Below are 19,734 nucleotides of genomic sequence, written 5' to 3'. Positions count from 1 at the left end.
ATGATCATGTAATGAAACACCAGTATACAGTGAAAAGTATGAAGATAATTGATTCCACTTTTAGTTTTAGGTGTTCATGGAGATTTATTTAAATTCTTGTGTAATTCAAGTGTTAAGTTGTAAACAAAGTCATTCAGAGTGGTTTGTTGTGAAATGGTTCAATGTAGAGAAAACTTGCCAACTCAATTTTTTTCACAGTGATGGTTTAAGGAACCAGGGGGTGCAATGTCTGCAACACAAGACATTTTACTAGCCAAATGACCGACACTCTCTTTGTGTTTAAATGTGATGTTTATGATGGTGAAATAGTGATAAATCTAAATCTAAAAATTTGCTTTACAGCACCCTGCATGTACCTGACCCATGAATGTATTTTAAAAAATGTATTTTAAGCAAACCTTAACACGAAATGGTCATAAAACAAAGCCTCAGACATCAGGCAGCATGTTTATAATCATTTTTTGTGAGGGCGAATTTCAAGACATTAAGTCTTCAGACGTCTGGTTCCTATCAACGCCACCGTGAACGATTCTGAGTCAGTAAGTGTCTCTAGAACTGAGCGTTTTACATCAAACACTCATGATGACTTGATTATGCAGACATTTTGGAAATGCAGAGAAATCTAAACGCTGTGGAGTTCATGTGAACTGTTCTGGGTTTGATTAGATGGTTTGGTGATAAGCCTGTGACATCATTAGCAGTGATGTTTCTGCTGTCAGTCTGATCAAAGGCTCCACAGCAACTGGTCCTCTGAGCAGCTCCCCTCTGGGCTTTTATCACGGGACAAATTGTGTTAAACACCTGATAAACTCATTACAGAGCAAAAGGCTTGGAGACAAGAGCTTTACAGACATACAGTCTGCTGCTCAGTGTTTGGCGTTAGTTTGTGAATTGCGTCTGCAAACACTGTTCATGTCTCCAGCTCCTCTGTGAGTTTCAAGTTGTTAAGTTTCATTGGCTTTAACTCTCTCTTTTGGTTTTTAGGCTAGTCTGTCTGCTGCATCTGTAATAGATCATCACTGTCAGGCCAAAAGACGTGCCAAAATTACTTGGGATGAAATCTTTACATTGTCTTCCAATTTTTATTCCTTCTTCTGTGAAGTTACTATTTTGGAGATATGAGTTTTTAGTTTTTAGCTTACAATATTTCTGTTGTTTTAGGTTCTAAAAACAGTCCTATTTCATTTTACATGACCATTTTCCAATTAATAGAATTAAACAGTTAACTTACTGTGCCTATATATGTATATATATATATATATATATATATATATATAACTTCTGTTCTCATTGGCTGCTCTGTATTGTGCCTTCTTCAAATCACAGTCCAGGCTGAAACACTCCTTATAACTTTACTGTGAACAGACAGGCTAAACTGCTGTCGGCTGAATAGTTGATTATATGTAAATGTGTTGGTTTTCGTTACATCACAAGAACAATGAACTCTAAATGGGCTGTTCTTTCAGCTTAATTTCCATATACATATTGTTGTCAGAACAAAACCTCATATCTCCATTTTCGTCGTTCTTCAGTGTTTGATATACTTTGAAAATACCATTCGTTCTTTACACTGTGTGCAAATTTCTCAAAGAATGGACCAAAAGAAATGACCCAAAATCACTTGGGGGAAAAAAAGTCCGGGTCCATTGACTTACATTAAAAGTAGAGTATGTTTTTCCCTTCTCCTGTAAAGTTACCATTTTAGAGATACGAGGTATTATATATATATATATATATATATATATATATATACATACACACACACACATATGTATGTGTGTGTATGTGTGTGTGTATATATATATATATGGACAAGGGATGGATGAAACTAAAGTGTTTACATACTACTCCAAACTCAAAAAGGGAGGCAAAATCTTTTTTTTGTGGCACTTTAATTTTGCTGTACTTAGAAAAGAACAGAAAACCACTTTACTCAAAACACCTCTATAATAGAACTCAATGGGCCGTTTTAAAGGCTACTTCAATTTCTCTAACAGTTGCCATTATGCCAGTGGGATGGTAATGTTTTACTTCTTTTAAATTGTTATCTCTCTGCTGTCTCTTCAGGTAACTAGCTCAGGACTGCCTTTCTGGATGGGAGCAAAGAGATGTCCACATCCCTTAACCTTTGACCCAGCCAATGTAAGTCTAAGCCAGGGAGACTCTGGTTTGGTCACTGTTTGGGTTCTCCTGTTGCCCCCTTAGGACAGAAATGCCTGAAATATCTTTCTCTTGCCTGATAACACCTCACCTTTTCTCTCCTACTGTGCACTAAATCCTTATCTACATCAGTATATCACTGGTGATAAACTGCTGTAGACAAGAAATCACGACTGCCCCTCCAAACACGCACACGCAGTCGTATATTCAGTTTGAGTGGCATTAATCAGATTACATTGATGATTTTGTAAGTGAAAAGTAAGTTAACACATCCACTGCAGAGAACACACTTAAATATGACTTTTTTACTAATTTTAGTTCACAGTTTCTGTTACTAAGTTTAATATATTGGAAAACATATTTTAACTCATTTTTGGCACATTTAATGTTTTATTTTGTCACCAATACTGGTAGATATCTGTGATGATTGACAAGTAACCCAGTGGTGATTGATCAGCTCACTAAATAATATTAAATGATGTGTACATGTAATGTTTTATTCTCTTTCTCTTTTGAGACTGTGGATTTTTAACACACCCATTAGGCTGCAGTATAACAAATTATCCACTGTGCGAATACTGAGAAAAGGCATTTTAACCTGTAACAATTGCAATCCTAAAAAAGGTTACACAATCCTGGTGGGACTGAAAAATACTGTAAAAATACTACATGCAATTATTGGACTTTGCAGCCTGTTATTCTAATGCAGTGTAATCATGTGAGATTGAAGCTGTAGCCATGCTGTAGTCATTATGGACTTTTATGGCCTTTTGTCCTTTGTTTTTTACACTGCATCAATGTTATCAGAGTTTCAAACACTGACCGAGTCCATTTGAATTGTGTGGTGTGTTTGAATTGTATTGGGATTTGAAACTGCTGTTCTGTGTCTGTGAATACTCAGTGTTGAATCTGTTATTTCCTGTAGGCCAGAGCCACCCATCTTCTCTCTGTGTGCTTCTGACATACATCCATGCATTCTGTCAGACAGCATTTCCCCCCATGCCAGCCTTTCGTACTTGTGCGTAAACATACTCCAAACGCACTGGCTGCCTTTCTTTCACTTCTGCCAGCTGTAGTGTAATTATTTAGGTTTGCCCGGTCCTGCTTTGCACTGTTGAGAGATGGTTTATGGAACGTTTACATAAAGACCCTCGCTCTTTTACCTTTGCAGACCACCCATATGGATTTTGTAGTAGCTGCGGCCAACTTATACGGGCAGATCTACGGAATCGAGGGTTCAAGGGACCGTGAGGGCGTCCAGAAGATCCTGAATGGGGTACATGTGCCTGAGTTTACCCCCAAATCTAGTGTGAAGATTGCTGTGACAGATGAGGAGCTGGCAGAGAGCAAAGAGGAGAGGAAGGAAGAGGGTGAGTAAGCGGGATGTTGAATGTGAAATAAAAAAAAACTTTGCCAAAAAGTAAAATTTACAGTTTTCCTCTTAACCTCAAATGTAGTTCATAAGCCATGTTTGATGCCCAAAGTTAGCTTTTTCAGATTTGCACTCAGTTTTGCTGCAAGGCTAATGTAGCTGACAAGTAATGGAAGCTTACACCCCACAAATTAGCATCCTGCAAACTGCATGACTAAATCACACACTTCCTTCAAAACACGTTGAGTTGTTGAGAAATCTCAAATAAACTTGCTTATGTTTTCTTGCACTGTAAAAGTGGTCAAAAGTACCAAAATTCAGTGTCAGAAACCACAAAGCATCGAGTAGTACATTTGAATTTTTGATAAACAGTTTAGCTTCTCTCTGATGTGTGCAAAAGTTTGAATACCCTATTCAAATTCCATGTTTTTTTGTTTTTTTTTTGTTCAATGTTGATTTTCTAAGTGAAAATAAGTTAACAAATCCTCAACAGAGAACACACTTAAATTTTATTGCACAATTTTTGTTTATTTTGAGTTAATTTATTGGATCTGTAATATAAAGTGTGCCTTAACCTTTGTAGAGGCCACATTTTATTTGTAATTTTTCCCCATTATGTTGAACTCAGAAAATGTACAGTAATTGTGTATTAAAATGTGCTGAAATGTTCTTTGTGGATGATGTGTAACTTATTTTCACTTAGAAAAAAAAACAAAACATGGAATTTGACCAGGTCGGCCAAACTTTTGCATACAGCTATACATTCTTATATTTTAAAAGCATGAGATGTCTGAACTGCACCACCAGAGGGCAGTGTAGAGATTGTGTCTTATGTTTTGGTCAGAGTTTATTATTTGTTTTGTCCAATGAAGGAAATTTCAGAAAGACTACTGCAGCTGTCTAAAGGCTGCCAAATACCAGATGAGAAATGCTGTGGGTACATATGAAGTGTTGCAAAAAAGCACAATAAACATTAAGCTCAAGCTCATTTTATACACTGCTCATATTGATTTAATGGAATAAAACTGTCACCATGATCTAGTGAATTCAACACGTTTGATATCAGCTAATTAACTCTTCTCAAACTGTTTTCAATCTAAAAGCTTTGAGGGGAAAAAATAGCTATAATGTAAATAGGCTAGTGACATTCGCTGAGGTGAAAACAGATAGTTAGCATTTTATCACTGTCCAGATAAAAAACAAGTATCACCAAAAAGGCAGCTGTACAAGAGAAGGCAAAAACTTTTTGAACACAATTTGATGTCAAGAGCAGTGTTGGAGCATTTCTGTTAGCTTAATCATTATGAAATTTCCACACAATGTAAAGGGTAGCTGCTGTGCTCAAATAATGTAGAAAAATAAAAATAGAAAAAATTGGAGATTTATCTGTTTATTACATTTAACTAGCATGACCATCTCTACTCTACACTTGCACTAGGTGATCAAGTATATAGTGGAGAACTTTGTGGATCTCAGTGACCTCTCCGTCTTCTTCTCTCAGACAAAGCCAAGTTAGAGGAGCTGAAGCAGAAGCTCTCGAGCCTCCAGCTGCCCAGCCAGAACTTCCGGATGGTTCCGCTGGAATTTGAAAAGGTAGTTGTTTATTTTTTTATTTTATTTTTTTTATCAGTGCATGTGTGGATGCATCTGTGCATGTACAACATCAGACACATTTGTATGTGTTCTGCTGCTCACAGACACACTGGCGACCACTGCCAGGTAGGAGGTCTAACAGACCCACAAAACTGTTCCTTTACCACTCACCCTGAGACTTAAGGGTTCACTGACCCTTATCCAACTCCATCCCTAAGTAGCCCTAATGGAGTACAGAGCACAGTACAGTCCACTGTTCATGAACTGCTTTAAAAACCTCCAGCCTCATAGTGGTTGCTTCTCAGAAGGAGATCTAGGAAGAAAGGAACCTCATGAAAAGCTAGAGGAACTTCGGTCTTTGAGTTGGGATCCTCATTTTCCTGTGGTGGAACAGTGATGTGCACAAATTTGTTCTTTGAAGCAGCGGAGAGATGACTGACCAGACAACCGCACACTTCCACACTTACCCAGGGCAGCAAGTTCTGAACAATGTCACACTTTTCCACTCATAGAAGATGTTTAGAATTGGTTTAGTGTCGAACGGTCTAGACAAAGTACCAGAACTGCAATGATATTGCTTCATATTGTGATTGTGACATGCCTTCAATATGTTGAAAATAAATTCAAGTCAATAATGTCACTTTTAACCTTCATTCAGGGCCAAATGTACAGTTTGGTCCATAAATATTTGGAGGTGAACAAAGTTACTTTTACTGTTGATTTAGCTGTATAATCCAGCAAATTGAGTTGATATAAAATAATTAGATTAGATTCTTTGTTGTCGTCCAAAGAGGAAATTTGTTTTCGACAGGCTGTGTCATCGTCATTGTTCTGGGACGTATAAGAAATATAAAATAATGAGCTCAATATGCAGACTTATAGACTTCCGACTTTTTACATGACTAAGGCTTATTATTCAGTAACTACAGGGACTTCAGAGCAAACTGGCTGAGCTATTCTTAGGTTATAGAAGTGTGTAATAAAAACCTTTGGCCTGCTGGTGGGCCCTGGCCATTCAAGGGGTAATTTGAGGGTATTTACATCCAAATGGTGTAGGAATTGCAACCATTTTCATACATAGCCACACAATTTGTGGGGGCTCAAAAGTAATTGGACAAACTAGAATTATAAATAACATAAATTACATTAGCATTTCAACCCCTTTACATTCCAGGTGTTTTACATACTAAGGCTTATTATTCATTAAGTACAAGGACTTTTATATGCAAACGAATGGAGCTTTTTTAGGTTATAGTAGTGTGGAATAAAACTTTGGCTTGGTAAGGGGTTAATACTTGGTTGCAAATCCCTTGCAGGCAGTGGCTGCCTGAAGTCTGGAACTCATAGGCATCATCAGATGCTGGGCTTCTTCTCTGGTGATGCTCTACTGGACATTTACTGCAGTGGTCTGCAGTTCCTGCTTGTTCTTGGGCCATCTTCTTAAAAAAAAAAAACCTGTGTTACCTTCAGTAAATGAAATACATGCTCGATTGGATTGAGGTCAGGCGACTGCCTTGGCCATTGCAGATCATTCCACTTCTTTGCCTTAAAAAATGGGGTTGCTTTTGCAGTATGATTTGAGTCATTGTCCATCTGCAGTGTGAAGCACCACTGAAGCATTTGGCTAAATCAAGATGGTTAGTATAGGCGTTCACGCTTCAGAATTGCTGGTTTTGTCAGCAATCACATCAATAAATACAAGGGATCCAAGTCCATTGGCTGCAATACATGCCCACACAATAACTGTATCTCTAGATGAAGTGCTATGCGTTGGCTAATGAGCATTTCTTTCTCTGTACTCTTCTCTTCCCACCCTTCTAGTACAACGATGGGGAGAGAATCTTTCTCTCATCTGTACATAAAATAATGTTCTAAAATTTCAGTAACTTTGTCCAAATATTTCTGGATCTAACTGTGTATGAGTGCAAGCACAGCGCAAAATATGCTTTGATGCTACAGCAGTGTATCTGAAATTAGCGTTCGATTTACTAAGGCTGCGCATGGGACGTCAAACTGTGCACGCCCTCCCACGTTTTGCAGGATTCTTTCTCGAATGCATATGCATTAAATGCATTAAATGCATATGCATGAGGAAGACTTTTTTCAACACCCATAAACTCTTCTATTTGCTCAAACTGACACTAGTTGCTCAAATGTAAATCAAGCAGAATATGTAGTCAACTGCACTTCCAATATCTACACCTAGTTTTTATGCAATTCTTCCACGTTTTATTCCGTCCTCCTTCAAAAGCATATATTTGATGGCGAGAAATGCATTTTGTGCTCATGGCCTATAAACAGGGCATTTAGGGCTCGTACACCAATTTCGTACATAACATGTATAACCTTTAACTTGTTAAAATCCTCCCCCAGTGTAATTGGTAGCGGTTCATGTCCACATTTAAATGAATCAAATCCATCAGCATGTGGAAATGAAGCTTTCCATGTGCTGCTGTGTTTCCTATCACTGTGTAAAAGAAGCTCCATGCTGCCTTTATTGTTGGATGCACTCTAATAGTTTCTAGGAGAGCATGCACACACATTCAGAATTCACAAGGAGCTTATTATTGATCTGTTTCATCAGGATAATAATAAGGGATTACTGAAATGTCATTTGTTCACTCATGCAAAATGGTAGTTTGACAAAAAAACACGAAAACCAAATGAGAAATTTCCATCTTTGGTAGAGCACATTCTTTACAAATCAACATAAATGTGACAAAAGAATTAATCACATTATTATAGGAGGAGAGTAGATTGAAAGTCAGCCATTTCTTTTGCATCAGCCTTAAAAGGTTAAAGATTGTAGCTCTACACTCGTAATTTACTTCTGTTGGATGACATGAATGTCTTCTTTAATCAAAACGACATTGAACAACAGTGAGATTAAATTTCTTATTGCAACCTAATGTGATCAATATTGTGATAACAATTAACAAACAATGTATCATGCATGGATTTCTATTTGTTTTCCATCATCTTTGATCTTTCGTACTATGCATGACTTCAGAACGCCCCAATATCTGTCTCCTTCACCACATACGTTTACTGTCCTTTAGAGAGCACTAGGATTAAAGATCCCTTGCTCCTTTCATAGCTCTTCCTACATTAATACAGCACAGCCTGACAAAGTTTATGAACCTGTCTGTACATGCATGCTGGCATGTATTAGCTCCCATGTTCATGGGTTGAACCTACGTGTGCATTCATGTATGTGGGTGGAACTCAAGCCTAATCTCTTCTTCAGTGGTGACACATTCTTTGGTCACTCGCGTGTTGTACCTGAGTGAATAGGGAAGGCATGAGTGAGTCTGGGGCATTCCACAGGCATCAAATTGCAAGATTACACTACCTCATCCCCTCATTCATCACGCTCTTTCACCCCTCACCTGCCACAAAGCCTGATCGAGTTGCCAATATTAAATACATCATAGCTTATTCAGTATGCCATTACTATATTTGTGCCCTGTAAACTGTACTAAAGCAGTTTTACGGTCTTCTATAGCAGATCTATAAAACATGATATTTTATACACACTACTAAATAGGGATGTGACGGCAAAAATTTGTGCACTGCTGGTTTAAAAAAATACATTAATTGATTTACTTCATGCAAGATTAGTTTTTTTTTTTCGTGTGAACATAACTGAACTTTTAAACCTGCTGAATGGTGTAATATCCTTCTTTAATATCATATTTATTAAACTAGCATAGAAACGCAGCCGCACTGGTTAGATAAGCTCAGTGTGGCAGGTAGATATCATTTCTGCTGTCAACAAGCTCAAGAAGAAAAGAGAAATTGAAAGTTCAGAGAAAGAAAAGAAAGCACTGTGTAAATAAATGAAGTTTTCCACACCAAAACATTCTACAAATTGAATATAAGAAACAATAACATAGACTGAGAGCACATGTTGCATCCAAATCGCAGTAAATTTCCTATATCTGAGCCTGAGAGAGTAATTTTAAAGGCAAATATTCTTTCAGAACATTTTTAAGGCTCCTGCCTCCATCTAGTCACTGTGTCTGTTGCTATTGTTGAAGTACGTTACCCAACAACATGCTGTTGAGACACTTATTTTTAATTGGTGAAGAAAATTCCATCTAAAACCATTGACCACTATTTTACTTCATTAATCAGGCAGAATATGTAATCAGCCATGCTTCCAAACTTCATCAGTTTTCCACATGATCCTCCCATGTTTTGTGTAGTCCTCCTTAAAGTGTATACATTGTTACTGTATACTGAGCCACTGACAGGACAGGCTCACTGAGCACCAACTTGACATTATATGTCTCTGCTCTTTACTATGCACTGCCACTTTGTTTATACATCCATGCATGTTGCACAACTATTGCACAACATATGTTATTGTTTATAGTGTTTAGTCATTTGGTTCATCCATTAGACGTGACCTGCACCACTGCACTGACACCTGCCTAATATTTATGCGATTTTACTTAATCTTGTACTACACATTGTGTTTAAGTGTATTTTATTATATATCTTTATTTTTTTCTATTTATGCATCAGCATAATAGCGTACAGCAATACTTTTGCTTTTGTTTTGCTCTTTACTGCACTTTGTGCTGCTGTAATAGGTGACTTTCCCTCTGGGATTAATAAACTGATCCATCCATCCATCCAGTGTTTTTTCCATGCTGCATGTTTAGATTCTTACCTATGCAGACAAAATTGCAGAGAATATCAGTCCCACTATAATCTGCACTGTACAAAATGTCAGTTTGGCTTTGAAAATGTGCAAATAAGCAATTTAACTGGTTTTATTCAATTCAAATACTTTGAATCGAACAATGCAAAGCAAAATTGTAGTTTAGATGAACAAAAGCAATATTTTACGTCAATTCAAGCCTCAAAACACCTCAAATCTGCACTGTTCCACTCTTTACAGTGTATAAAAATGCACAAAAGTATGTTGCATAGTAGCACAGGCAAAGTTGAACAGTGCATGCTTTTTTTAATGTTTTGAATAACAGTATGTCGGTGTCAGAAACCACATAAGCAAATGTATTCGAGACGACCTACTAACAGCTTTGACACAGTTTGAGGTGGGGCTGAACGATTTGGGGAAAATATTTGTGATTTTTCTGACTAATTGCGACTGCAATTTAAATTTGCGATTATTTTCTTTATTAAGGTTTAGGCTATTTTTTGCCATGAAGACCAGAGGCTAACCTGAGGCTTGACTTCTGAGTGTATTGTGCCAGACAGCCAGTTAAGTTGTGGTTGTGATGTCACAACGCATGAGGTTTGGCTGCCTTTGACTGGTCTAACTTATCAACAGGCAGTTCAGTGTTATTAGGTTAAATTTCCTCACTTAAAACTGAAGAACATTTTTGATAATATAGGCTATAATTAAAAAAAAATGCAACTCTTGTTGCGCTCTCTTAAATTGCGATTTTGATATAGAAATGATTCATCTTTCAGCCCTAACTTGAGGCAAGTGATAGTTCGCACACTATTAACTGGTGTGCATGAGCTTCCTTTACCTGTTCCTTTACCGTAGCTCCAGTGCCGAACTAAAGAAGCAAACTTCAAAGACATTTTCACTGATCGACTACATTTAATACTGAAGGCAAAATTGTGTACATTTTTTTGCTGAACTGTTCCTTCAGTTATGTTTAAGTTAAACTAAATACACAATCAAATGAATTAAAGGATTCATCTTGTTTTCTTTCTGTGATAGTAACATGAAATGTGACTATAGTCAAGGTGGATCTTGAGAAAAGCGATATTAAAAGCTTTGTGTAAGACATCCAGAGAAACATATGAATACCTGTTAGAAGAAATCAAACGCAGTGTTATGCGTAATGGTGTACATTGCGTCTGCCTTTTCAAATGTGCTGTCACCTTAGTCTCTGTGCCTTACGGCGAGTGTGGCCGCAGTGAGGGAGGGTTGCCAAAGCGCACCCCCTCAATTCCCCTCCAGTCACATGGCCCTTTGAAGAATCAGCATGACTGCAGTATGACCTCATATGCACTGTCACCTCAAAGGGGAAATTAAGTTTGGGACACAATGGCGAGCTGGTGACAGAGTTGTGCATTTGGCTTGACATGGCAACAATATAGCTGGCACAGGATGAGCCCACCTTCTGTATCTCCGAATTCAACACCTGCGCTTTCCTGCAACTACATCAGGCAGATTGATCAGTATTATGGCTTTCTTTGTCACCTGTGCATTTTTCCATGGAAAATCAGGAACAGCTGGTGCTGTGGATATTATGGTAGACAAAGCATGGTCTAAACAAACAGGTGGTGGAACTTTTTGTCTTTTGAAAATGAAAGTGGCCTTTTAACCACCACTGTCATCTCATAATTCTGACGCCTGGCAGTCTATAGCTCATGTTTAACTGATCTGTCTGTGTGAAACTGAGATAAACTGTGAATTTATTCTGTTTCTAGGATGATGACAGTAACTTCCACATGGACTATATAGTGGCGGCGTCTAACCTGAGGGCAGAGAATTATGATATCCCAGCAGCAGATCGACACAAGGTGGGAGATCACTGTTAAAGCCAGTCTGCTGTAGTCTAATGCACCTCTCTTCGTCTTTGTGTACAGGGATGAGGGAAGGTGTTTTAAGTTGGGTGATGCTGTAACTTCAAGCAGCATAAATGTGACCTCTTGTAAAATAATGCTTGGATAATTTACATCAAACAGATTGTCATCACATGCTACAATGTGGTAAGAGATAACAATATTTGGGTCTCAGAACGAACCTAAATTCTGCACTTTTACTCTGGACACCTAAACCTGTTTGTTTTTCAATGGCATGCCCCCCAGAGATGCTGGTATTTGGTGAGGGAAGTGTTTTGGCCCATTGTAAATAAAATGCAGGGCTAACTTAAACAGTGCACGACTACTACAGTAGTAGTAATATTTTTGTCTAAGTTTGAAAAAGAGAGCATTATAATTAAACAGTGATTGAATGTCTATTTTCCCTAAATGTAAAGCCATTTTGATCCAAAGACTAATGCTTAAATGTTCAAAGTGTATATTGGTTTCTAAGGTAAATAAAGATTCGCTGATCTTGTATTTTCATGGCCAATTCTGATGTCTTTAGTGCCGAATTGGCCAATGGCAAATTTTATTACTTTTATTGATTTTTGAATAGCCTATTGGCCATTTTTTGTAATGGGCAACAACAAAACAACTCTATTAATTCACTTTTTTCACAAGGACCTTGTAGCTTGCAGGCTGAGTAGACACACTCATATGAAACATGGCCCTAATAAATACATTCAGAAGAGCAGGCGTTTTCATGGATAACATGCTGCACTAACAGTTCTAGCACTTTTCTGGCAGGGGTCAGTTTTTGACTGAGCGTACAGCATAGAACAGTAGAAAATGCAAGAATGCATGTACACTTACGGTCAGAAATCACATTGTATGTGAAGTAAACAGCCCACAACCTTATTCAGCCAGAAACGATATAAAGAGGAGTCAGGACACTGTTTGAAATATGAATGGAAAACCTTGTAATGCTTAACAGAGTCTGTTTATGGAGAAAGGCCTGCCTTTCAATAAAAAGAGCCCATCGGCTCTCTGGTTACGCCACCAGCAGAGAAGGGCCTCCGCTTCATCATGCAGTAGCCAGAGCAACTCAAAAAATCAGATTTTTTGTGCATTACTGAGCACAAATACTACAAACTATTTATGCAGTTTTTGTCAGATTTCATCAGTGATTTCAGATGTGTTTTGGAAATGCTAGTTTGACCTTCAGTTTTGAGTGTTTAGGTCTCTCCCCAGTCAGTGGAGCCTGGTCCTGTATGGCTGGAAATAACCACATGCGGCATTGCAAAGATGGCCGCTGAGTGAACAGACTTTTCTGTAAAGATTTTGATTGAATCCTTTGTATGAATGAACACAACAACCTCAGAAGGCTACTGACAGGCTAACAGGTTCCTCCACTACTATTCAGAAATAGGCCACCATAAAATAAAGAACTGTTCAATATATGTAATTACATATCCATTAGTTTGGTGCTAACAGACATTAGCATTGTGAATATTGAATAGTGAAATACTAGTGAAGTGTTTATGATTATGTGCTAAAAAAATTCAGAACTCATAAACATGCTGGAATATTCCAGGCTTTATATTAGTACAGGTTGTGCTAGTAGGTTGTGCTGAGGACTACAGGAAAAAGACTAGCACTGTTATTAAAAGTAATGCTCTGCATGAACTACATAATACAATATAAAATAGTTTTCGGTGAGAAAGTACTGTTCATACTATTCTTTCAAAAATTCAGATGCTATAATAGCAAAAATAATTGAAATTCCATCTTTAATTCCAAGTTCTTTAGAAATGGCTAAAAACAAATTTTATGCAGTTTAATAAATTGGCCATTGATCTTATGATTTTATGATTAAATGATTCTAAGTGTTTGCGCTTTTAAAGACGACTCTAAATAATTGTGACGTGCCTATTTATGAATATATTTTGAAAACCACATTTTTTATTGAGAAATATATTTCTGAAATGCAAAAATATTGCTTTTTGACTTGCAGAGCAAACTCATCGCCGGACGCATCATCCCAGCCATCGCCACGACAACGGCTGCAGTGGCCGGCCTCATGTGTCTGGAACTGTATAAGCTGGTACAGGGCCACCGGCGCATCAGCTCATTCCGCGTCGCGTACGTTAACATGGCCGTCCAGTACTACGTCCTCTCACAGCCGGGCAGGGCTCCAACATTCATGGTGAGTGAGACACTTTCCCCCGGATGGGATGTCCAGTTTTATCCAAGAAAACCTGATGACCAACACTTAAAGTTAAAACAGCAATTTTTTTTTACAGCGTATGCTCTGATATCACATCTAATTATCATTCAAGTGCTGCAAATGATGCATTACATTATGTTACTAGGACTCTTCTCATGCTCATAATTACGCTCAGAAACCTCTCATGCAGGTACATGGCCTTTATGGAAAAATTAATTTGTCATGTTTTTTGTCTGAAACAATGTAAAGCAATATAAATTTAAATGAACGAAAGCAACAATTTACATCAGTTCAAATACTATTCTTGCAGTATAGTACGCCTTCATTTAATTCAAACATCATAGTTGTTTTTCTACAACGTTGCTCGTGATGTTTGCCTGTCTAGCCACATTAGCAGGCAGATGTTTGGAGACATCTTGCCTTGTTTTGGAATTTTCTGAGTGCTATTTATTATTTTTAGTTAACTAAAAAATACTTGTAAAAGTTCTGTTATCATAGAACAGCTATGAGCCAACGATTTGTCTATATGCATCAAAGAGAAGAGCAGTTCTGCCTAAATATTGATTTGACAGTTTTCGTTTCAGGACTGTTGTTAAAAGCACATGTTGAAACTGGTTCGGCCCAAAGCTGCTTTAAACATCTGAAAGGTTTGAGTGTTCACACCACAACAAGAGAGTGTGGGTTATGGTATTATTCACAGTATTAAAAAAGAAAAAACAAAACAGCAAGATCTAAGAGCTTTGTAGTTAACATGTTATTACAAATGGACAAAGAAACTGTGCTCATTGTGGGAAAACTAGGCATCCCCAAACTTTTGACTGTACTTCAGGTACCAGTGTATGCATGTCGCTCCAAGGCAGAGCTTGAGTGCAGCGTGCATTCATTCATTTTAAAGAAGTATGAAGTAAGAAACCCAAAGGCTGAAGTCTAAATGTTTAAATCATTCAAAGGAAACCTCTGCAGCAGCTGAACTCATTGCGCTACGAGGGTGTTTTCAGTGTGTGTGTGTGTGTGTGTGTGTGTGGAGCCACAGTCTGGACCTGAATCAGCCCAGGCTTAAACGATCCCGCTGTTATCCTGAGGGCTTACAGCATTTAGTAACTGTACACCCACCCACACAGACCCTTCAGCCAGCTCCATGCGTTTACTCAATTTAGAGGACTTTGCCCAAACAGAGTGCGTTCAGAATTCAGAGACGGAGTAGAGACGTGCTTTCTGAAGGCTTTCTGAAGCACTTAGACGCGAGGCTTAGACAAGATTAATGTTTAAAACTGGCGTTTTGAGGGTTCGCGTCTGTGCTTCATGTAGAAAGGCCTCTATTGAGTGGAGCTACAGCTGAGCCAAACCCTGCGTGAAGCCACAGGTTGGCCTTTTGAGAAGGCAAAAAGGAGGAGAAGAGGTCACGGCTGATACAATAACACCCTGCAGTCGGCTGTAACGATTTATTAGCCTACAATGATTGTATTAGATTGTGATTCTTTAGGAGAAGATTGACTACGTCATGAAATCTGAAGAGGTCATGCCTGATGAAGTAATACATCGCAGTTGCCCACCTTTTGGAAAAGGAGGTCCCCCACCCCCAGAGCAGAGTCAGAGATCAGGGTCTTTTTTACCCAAGGGGACAGGCGGTGAGCTGGGCTTTGAAACACGCCGTATTGAGTTACTAGTGAGCTATGACAACAACCTAGTGTGCCCTAACTGTTCTCTCTCTCTCTCTCTCTCTCTCTCTCTCTTTCAATCTTCTATTTTTTATTCCAAGTAATTTCTGACAACTTGTGCTGTAGACCATGTGTAAAAAAAACATTGAAGAAGTGTATAAAGGCTCAGATTTTTAACAAACTATCTGGTGATTCACAACAGAATTAGGTTTAGGATTAGGAATGGAAGCAGAATTAGGGCTAAGATTAGGAGTAGAAACAAAATTAGGGCTAAAATTAGGAATAGAAACAGGATTAGAGTTAGGATTAGGAATATAATTAGGGCTAAGATTAGGAATAGAAGTAGAATTCGGACTAAGATTAGAAATAAGTAGAATTTGGACTAAAATTAGGAATAGAAACAGGATTAGGGCTAAAATTAGGAAATAGAAACAGGATTAGCAATAGAAACGTAATTAGGGCTAAGATTAGGAATAGAAACGTAATTAGGGCTAAGATTAGGAATAGAAACAGGATTAGGATTAGGAATATAAACAGAATAAGGGCTAAGATTAAGAATAAAAACAGAATTAGGGCTAAGATTAAGAATAGAAACAGGATTAGGAATAGAAACAGGATTAGAGTTAGGATTAGGAATAGAAACAGAATTAGGGCTAAGATTAGGAATAAACAGGATTAGGAATAGAATTAGGGCTAAGATTAGGAATAGAAACAGAATTAGGGCTAAGATTAGGAATAAACAGGATTAGGAATAGAATTAGGGCTAAGATTAGGAACAGCAAAAAAAGATTAGGGGTAGAAAATGATTAAGATTATGAATCTAGACAGGCTTAGAGTTAGTATTAGATTTCTATTCAGTGTAAAGTTAGGTTGGAGTCAGGGTTAGGTTAGGGTCAGGGTTATAGCTGTCTTCTTGAATGTAAGTCAATGTAAGCACCTATGAAGTGTCTACTGTAGGCTATCAAAATAGTGTTACCCAAATTCATGTTCCATTTGAAAGATTTGCGTTTATTATCTGTCATAGAGACTGTGTTGTTTTTAGGCCTTTGAATGTGCACTTCTCTTCTAGCCTTCCATCTCTCCCTTTCACTCCCTCCAGCACTCGCTCTGTCTTTGTTTCTCTCTCTCATGTGTCTGGCAGCAGTCTGCTCTCAGGAGGGAGGAGAACGTTCCACACGTGGGACTGGTTAAGCATCGGCCAGAACACACTCCACATTAGCACACTGATACTGTTTGACTGCAGTCACTTGGCAGAGAGAGGGAGAGAGAAACAGAGAAGGAGGGAGAAAGAGAGAGAGAGACCTGAGTGAGCGCCCAGGGCTCCTGCAAGGGGGAGCATTTTTCCAGCTATATTTTGTATACATTTTTTCTTCACTGGCCCTGTAGAAGTTGACTTATAGAAGAGAGAAAGAGAGAGTAGAGAGACACCAAAATGAGAGAGAGGGAAGAGAAAAAGAGACCATGAGAAATAGAGTAGAGAAAGATATAGGGAGAGACCAAAGTGAGAGAGAGAAAGAGTAGAGAGACTAAAGAGAGAGAAACAGCAAAGTGAGAGGGAGAGAAAGAGTAGAGAAAGAGACCAAAATGAGAGAGAATGTGAGAGAGAGACTTAAATGAGAAAAAAGATGGGAGACACCAGAGAAAGAGAAGAAACCAAAAAGAGAGAGACACTAAAATGAGAGGGAGACAGAGAGTAGAGACAAACAAAGACTGAGAGAGACCAAAATGAGAGGAAGAGAGGGAGAAAATGTAAGGCAGTTTGTTTGATTTAGTGTGATTTTTGCCATTTTTCAGGTTTTGGCATAATTTGAAAACGTCTGTTGTTCTTTACATTGTGTGTAAATTCCATGATGAATGGACCAAAAGAAATGGCCTAAAATGACTTGGAAAAATGTCTGGTTCCATTGACTTACATTAAAAGTAGAGTATGTTTTTTCTCTCTCCTGTAAAGTTACCATTTTGGAGGTACAAGGTTTTGTTCCGACAACAGCGATGTAGTAAAACATAATAAGAAGGTTGTTTTTAAGAAAGTTATTGGTATGTGAGTTAAGCTTTGGATACACTACACCGGTGGTTCCCAGCCCTGGTTCTAGAGGCCCTCTGCTCTGCACATTTTAATGTTGCTCCCAACACACCTTATTCAACTCATCAGCTCATTAACAGACCCTTACTGAGTTAAAGTGGGAGTACTGTAGCAGTGAAAGCAATGAAATGTGCAGAGCAGTGGATCTCCTGGACCAGGGCTGAGAACCACTGCAGTACACAACTGAGGTCAGATTATGAAATGACTCTCACACTTTCCCACTGATTTCTGCAGATATGGGGGAACACACACGAACGCAGCTTGTAAAATGTTGCTGAACTGAACTACACTTGCGCTCTCTTGTTACTAAAAGTTGCAGATAAACCAGATGTAGAGCAGCTTGAACAAATCAGTTCTTACTGCCCAGATAAATGGCTTTACATATTACTTTCTCACATGGCCCACACTCTTAAAAAAAGATGGTTATTTGAGTGTTCACAGTTCTACGTAGAACCATTTTCTCTACTAAAGAACGCTTTGCATGATTAAAGGGTTCTTTGCATGGTAAATCGTTCTTCAGAGTGATAAAGAATATGCTGCAGGTTTTATATATAACCTTTTTGAAAAGGGTTCTATATTGGGCTCCCGAGTGGCGCAACCATCTCAGCGTTGCCCCGATCATCAGGAGATTGCTGGTGATGCTGCAGCCTTCTGTGTCCAGGAGTCCAAAAGGGCACAATTGGCCTCGCTTTCTGGGTGGGTAGGATGGCCCCCTCCCCCCATCACCCAAACGCAGTGCTAGTCAGCGCAGGCATCTGTTAGCTGACGTGATAGAACTAGCGCTCGACGCTTTCCTCCGAGCGCGTTCGGCTGTCCGGTGATGATGTGTGAGCAGCAGTTGGAAAAGATGCGGTGGCGCTTCACAGGTCTCGGAGGAAGCCTGTGTTAGCCTTCTCCCTCCTAGTGCTTTTGGTATTGTGTGATTGGTGGAGCCATAACTAGTGGGTGGAATTGGATACGAATAAATTGGGGAGAAAATTGGGGAAAAATATAAAAATGTTCTATATTGAATCAAAAAGGGTCCTGCTGTTGTTACAAGCTTGATATCGTAATAAAAGAAGAACCCTTTTTGGTGCTATTTAGAACCCTTTTCAAAAAGGTTCACTACCATCTGCAGCACATTCTCCATCAATCTGAAGAACTGTTTCACCATGCAGAGAACACTTTAATCATGCAACGGGTTCTTTGAGCGTTCATGGTTCTATGTAGAACCGTTTTCTTTCCTGAATAACCCTTGAAGAATCATCTTTTTTAAGATTCAGTTTTGCACAGTACTGTATGTATACACCAAGAGATAACATATGGTGGACAATAGATGTTCTGTTGCAGAACTGTAGTGAGAGACACTACCGCCATTGTCTTGATAAGATTTGAAGGACAGTGGACAGTAGACGGATATTTTCAGCATCCTGTTTTCTCTCGAGGATGTCCCCTCCAAAACCGCCCCCTGCTATTTTCAGCACCTTCAGGGCAGAAAATCAAAGATGTATTTTTGAACCCTTACCAAGATCAGAATGGCAACTTCGGACTGCATACAGACTCCAAATAAACAATTTTTGGGTGATTTTATGTGTAAATAATTCCTAGAGTGGCTCTACACTGCAGTGAAACTATGAGATTGTGCACAACACTGTGTGACCCTCATAACCAGTACATTTTTGTCAGTGTACACATGAAGACCTCTGCAGCATTAAATCATATACAGCACCGTGCTTTTCACATATGCACATTCTCTGTTTATCTTAGCTTCCTGGGCTGTAAGTGCACATATAAACTTACACGTGTGTTATGCTGAAAAGGCCCAATAGACTATGTAAATTATAGAGAACAGTTTGATTTAGTGGTGATTCCAGCCTTTTGGACTACAATTAATACTCGCCTCCAGACAGTTTCCTAGTGAGTAACAGGGTGGACACTGTGGGAATGTGAGTGTCCGTGGGAGGTGAGCTATCCTAAAATGCTTCAAGGTAATATTCAGACATCCTGTAAGTCCCAGGCCTGCGCACTCTGCCACAGCCATCACTGCAGAAGGCTGCAGGTTTCTGGTGAATAGTTACTCTTTTTTTCTTAGCAGACTAAATTTCCTTACAGTCTTGGGGGGAGTTTTATGGGACCACGTCTGCTC

General features: G+C 38.7%; 1 protein-coding gene across 1 annotated transcript in view; it reads left to right on the top strand.

The window, feature by feature from the left end:
- The window catches only part of uba7 (ubiquitin-like modifier activating enzyme 7), an 88,440-nt gene that overhangs the window by 25,260 nt on the left and 43,446 nt on the right, over positions 1 to 19,734 (top strand). The window contains exons 17-21 of the mRNA XM_036571325.1: positions 2,068 to 2,142; positions 3,332 to 3,530; positions 5,034 to 5,125; positions 11,546 to 11,638; positions 13,656 to 13,847. Coding sequence (XP_036427218.1) covers positions 2,068 to 2,142; positions 3,332 to 3,530; positions 5,034 to 5,125; positions 11,546 to 11,638; positions 13,656 to 13,847 — 651 coding nt within the window. The remainder of the gene's footprint in view (positions 1 to 2,067; positions 2,143 to 3,331; positions 3,531 to 5,033; positions 5,126 to 11,545; positions 11,639 to 13,655; positions 13,848 to 19,734) is intronic.

This window comes from Colossoma macropomum, unplaced genomic scaffold (assembly GCF_904425465.1).
Source record: "Colossoma macropomum unplaced genomic scaffold, Colossoma_macropomum, whole genome shotgun sequence".
In the NCBI taxonomy this organism is placed as follows: domain Eukaryota; kingdom Metazoa; phylum Chordata; class Actinopteri; order Characiformes; family Serrasalmidae; genus Colossoma; species Colossoma macropomum.
The sequence above is the reverse complement of the archived record's forward strand: the minus strand, read 5'-3'. Positions and strand labels throughout refer to the sequence as shown.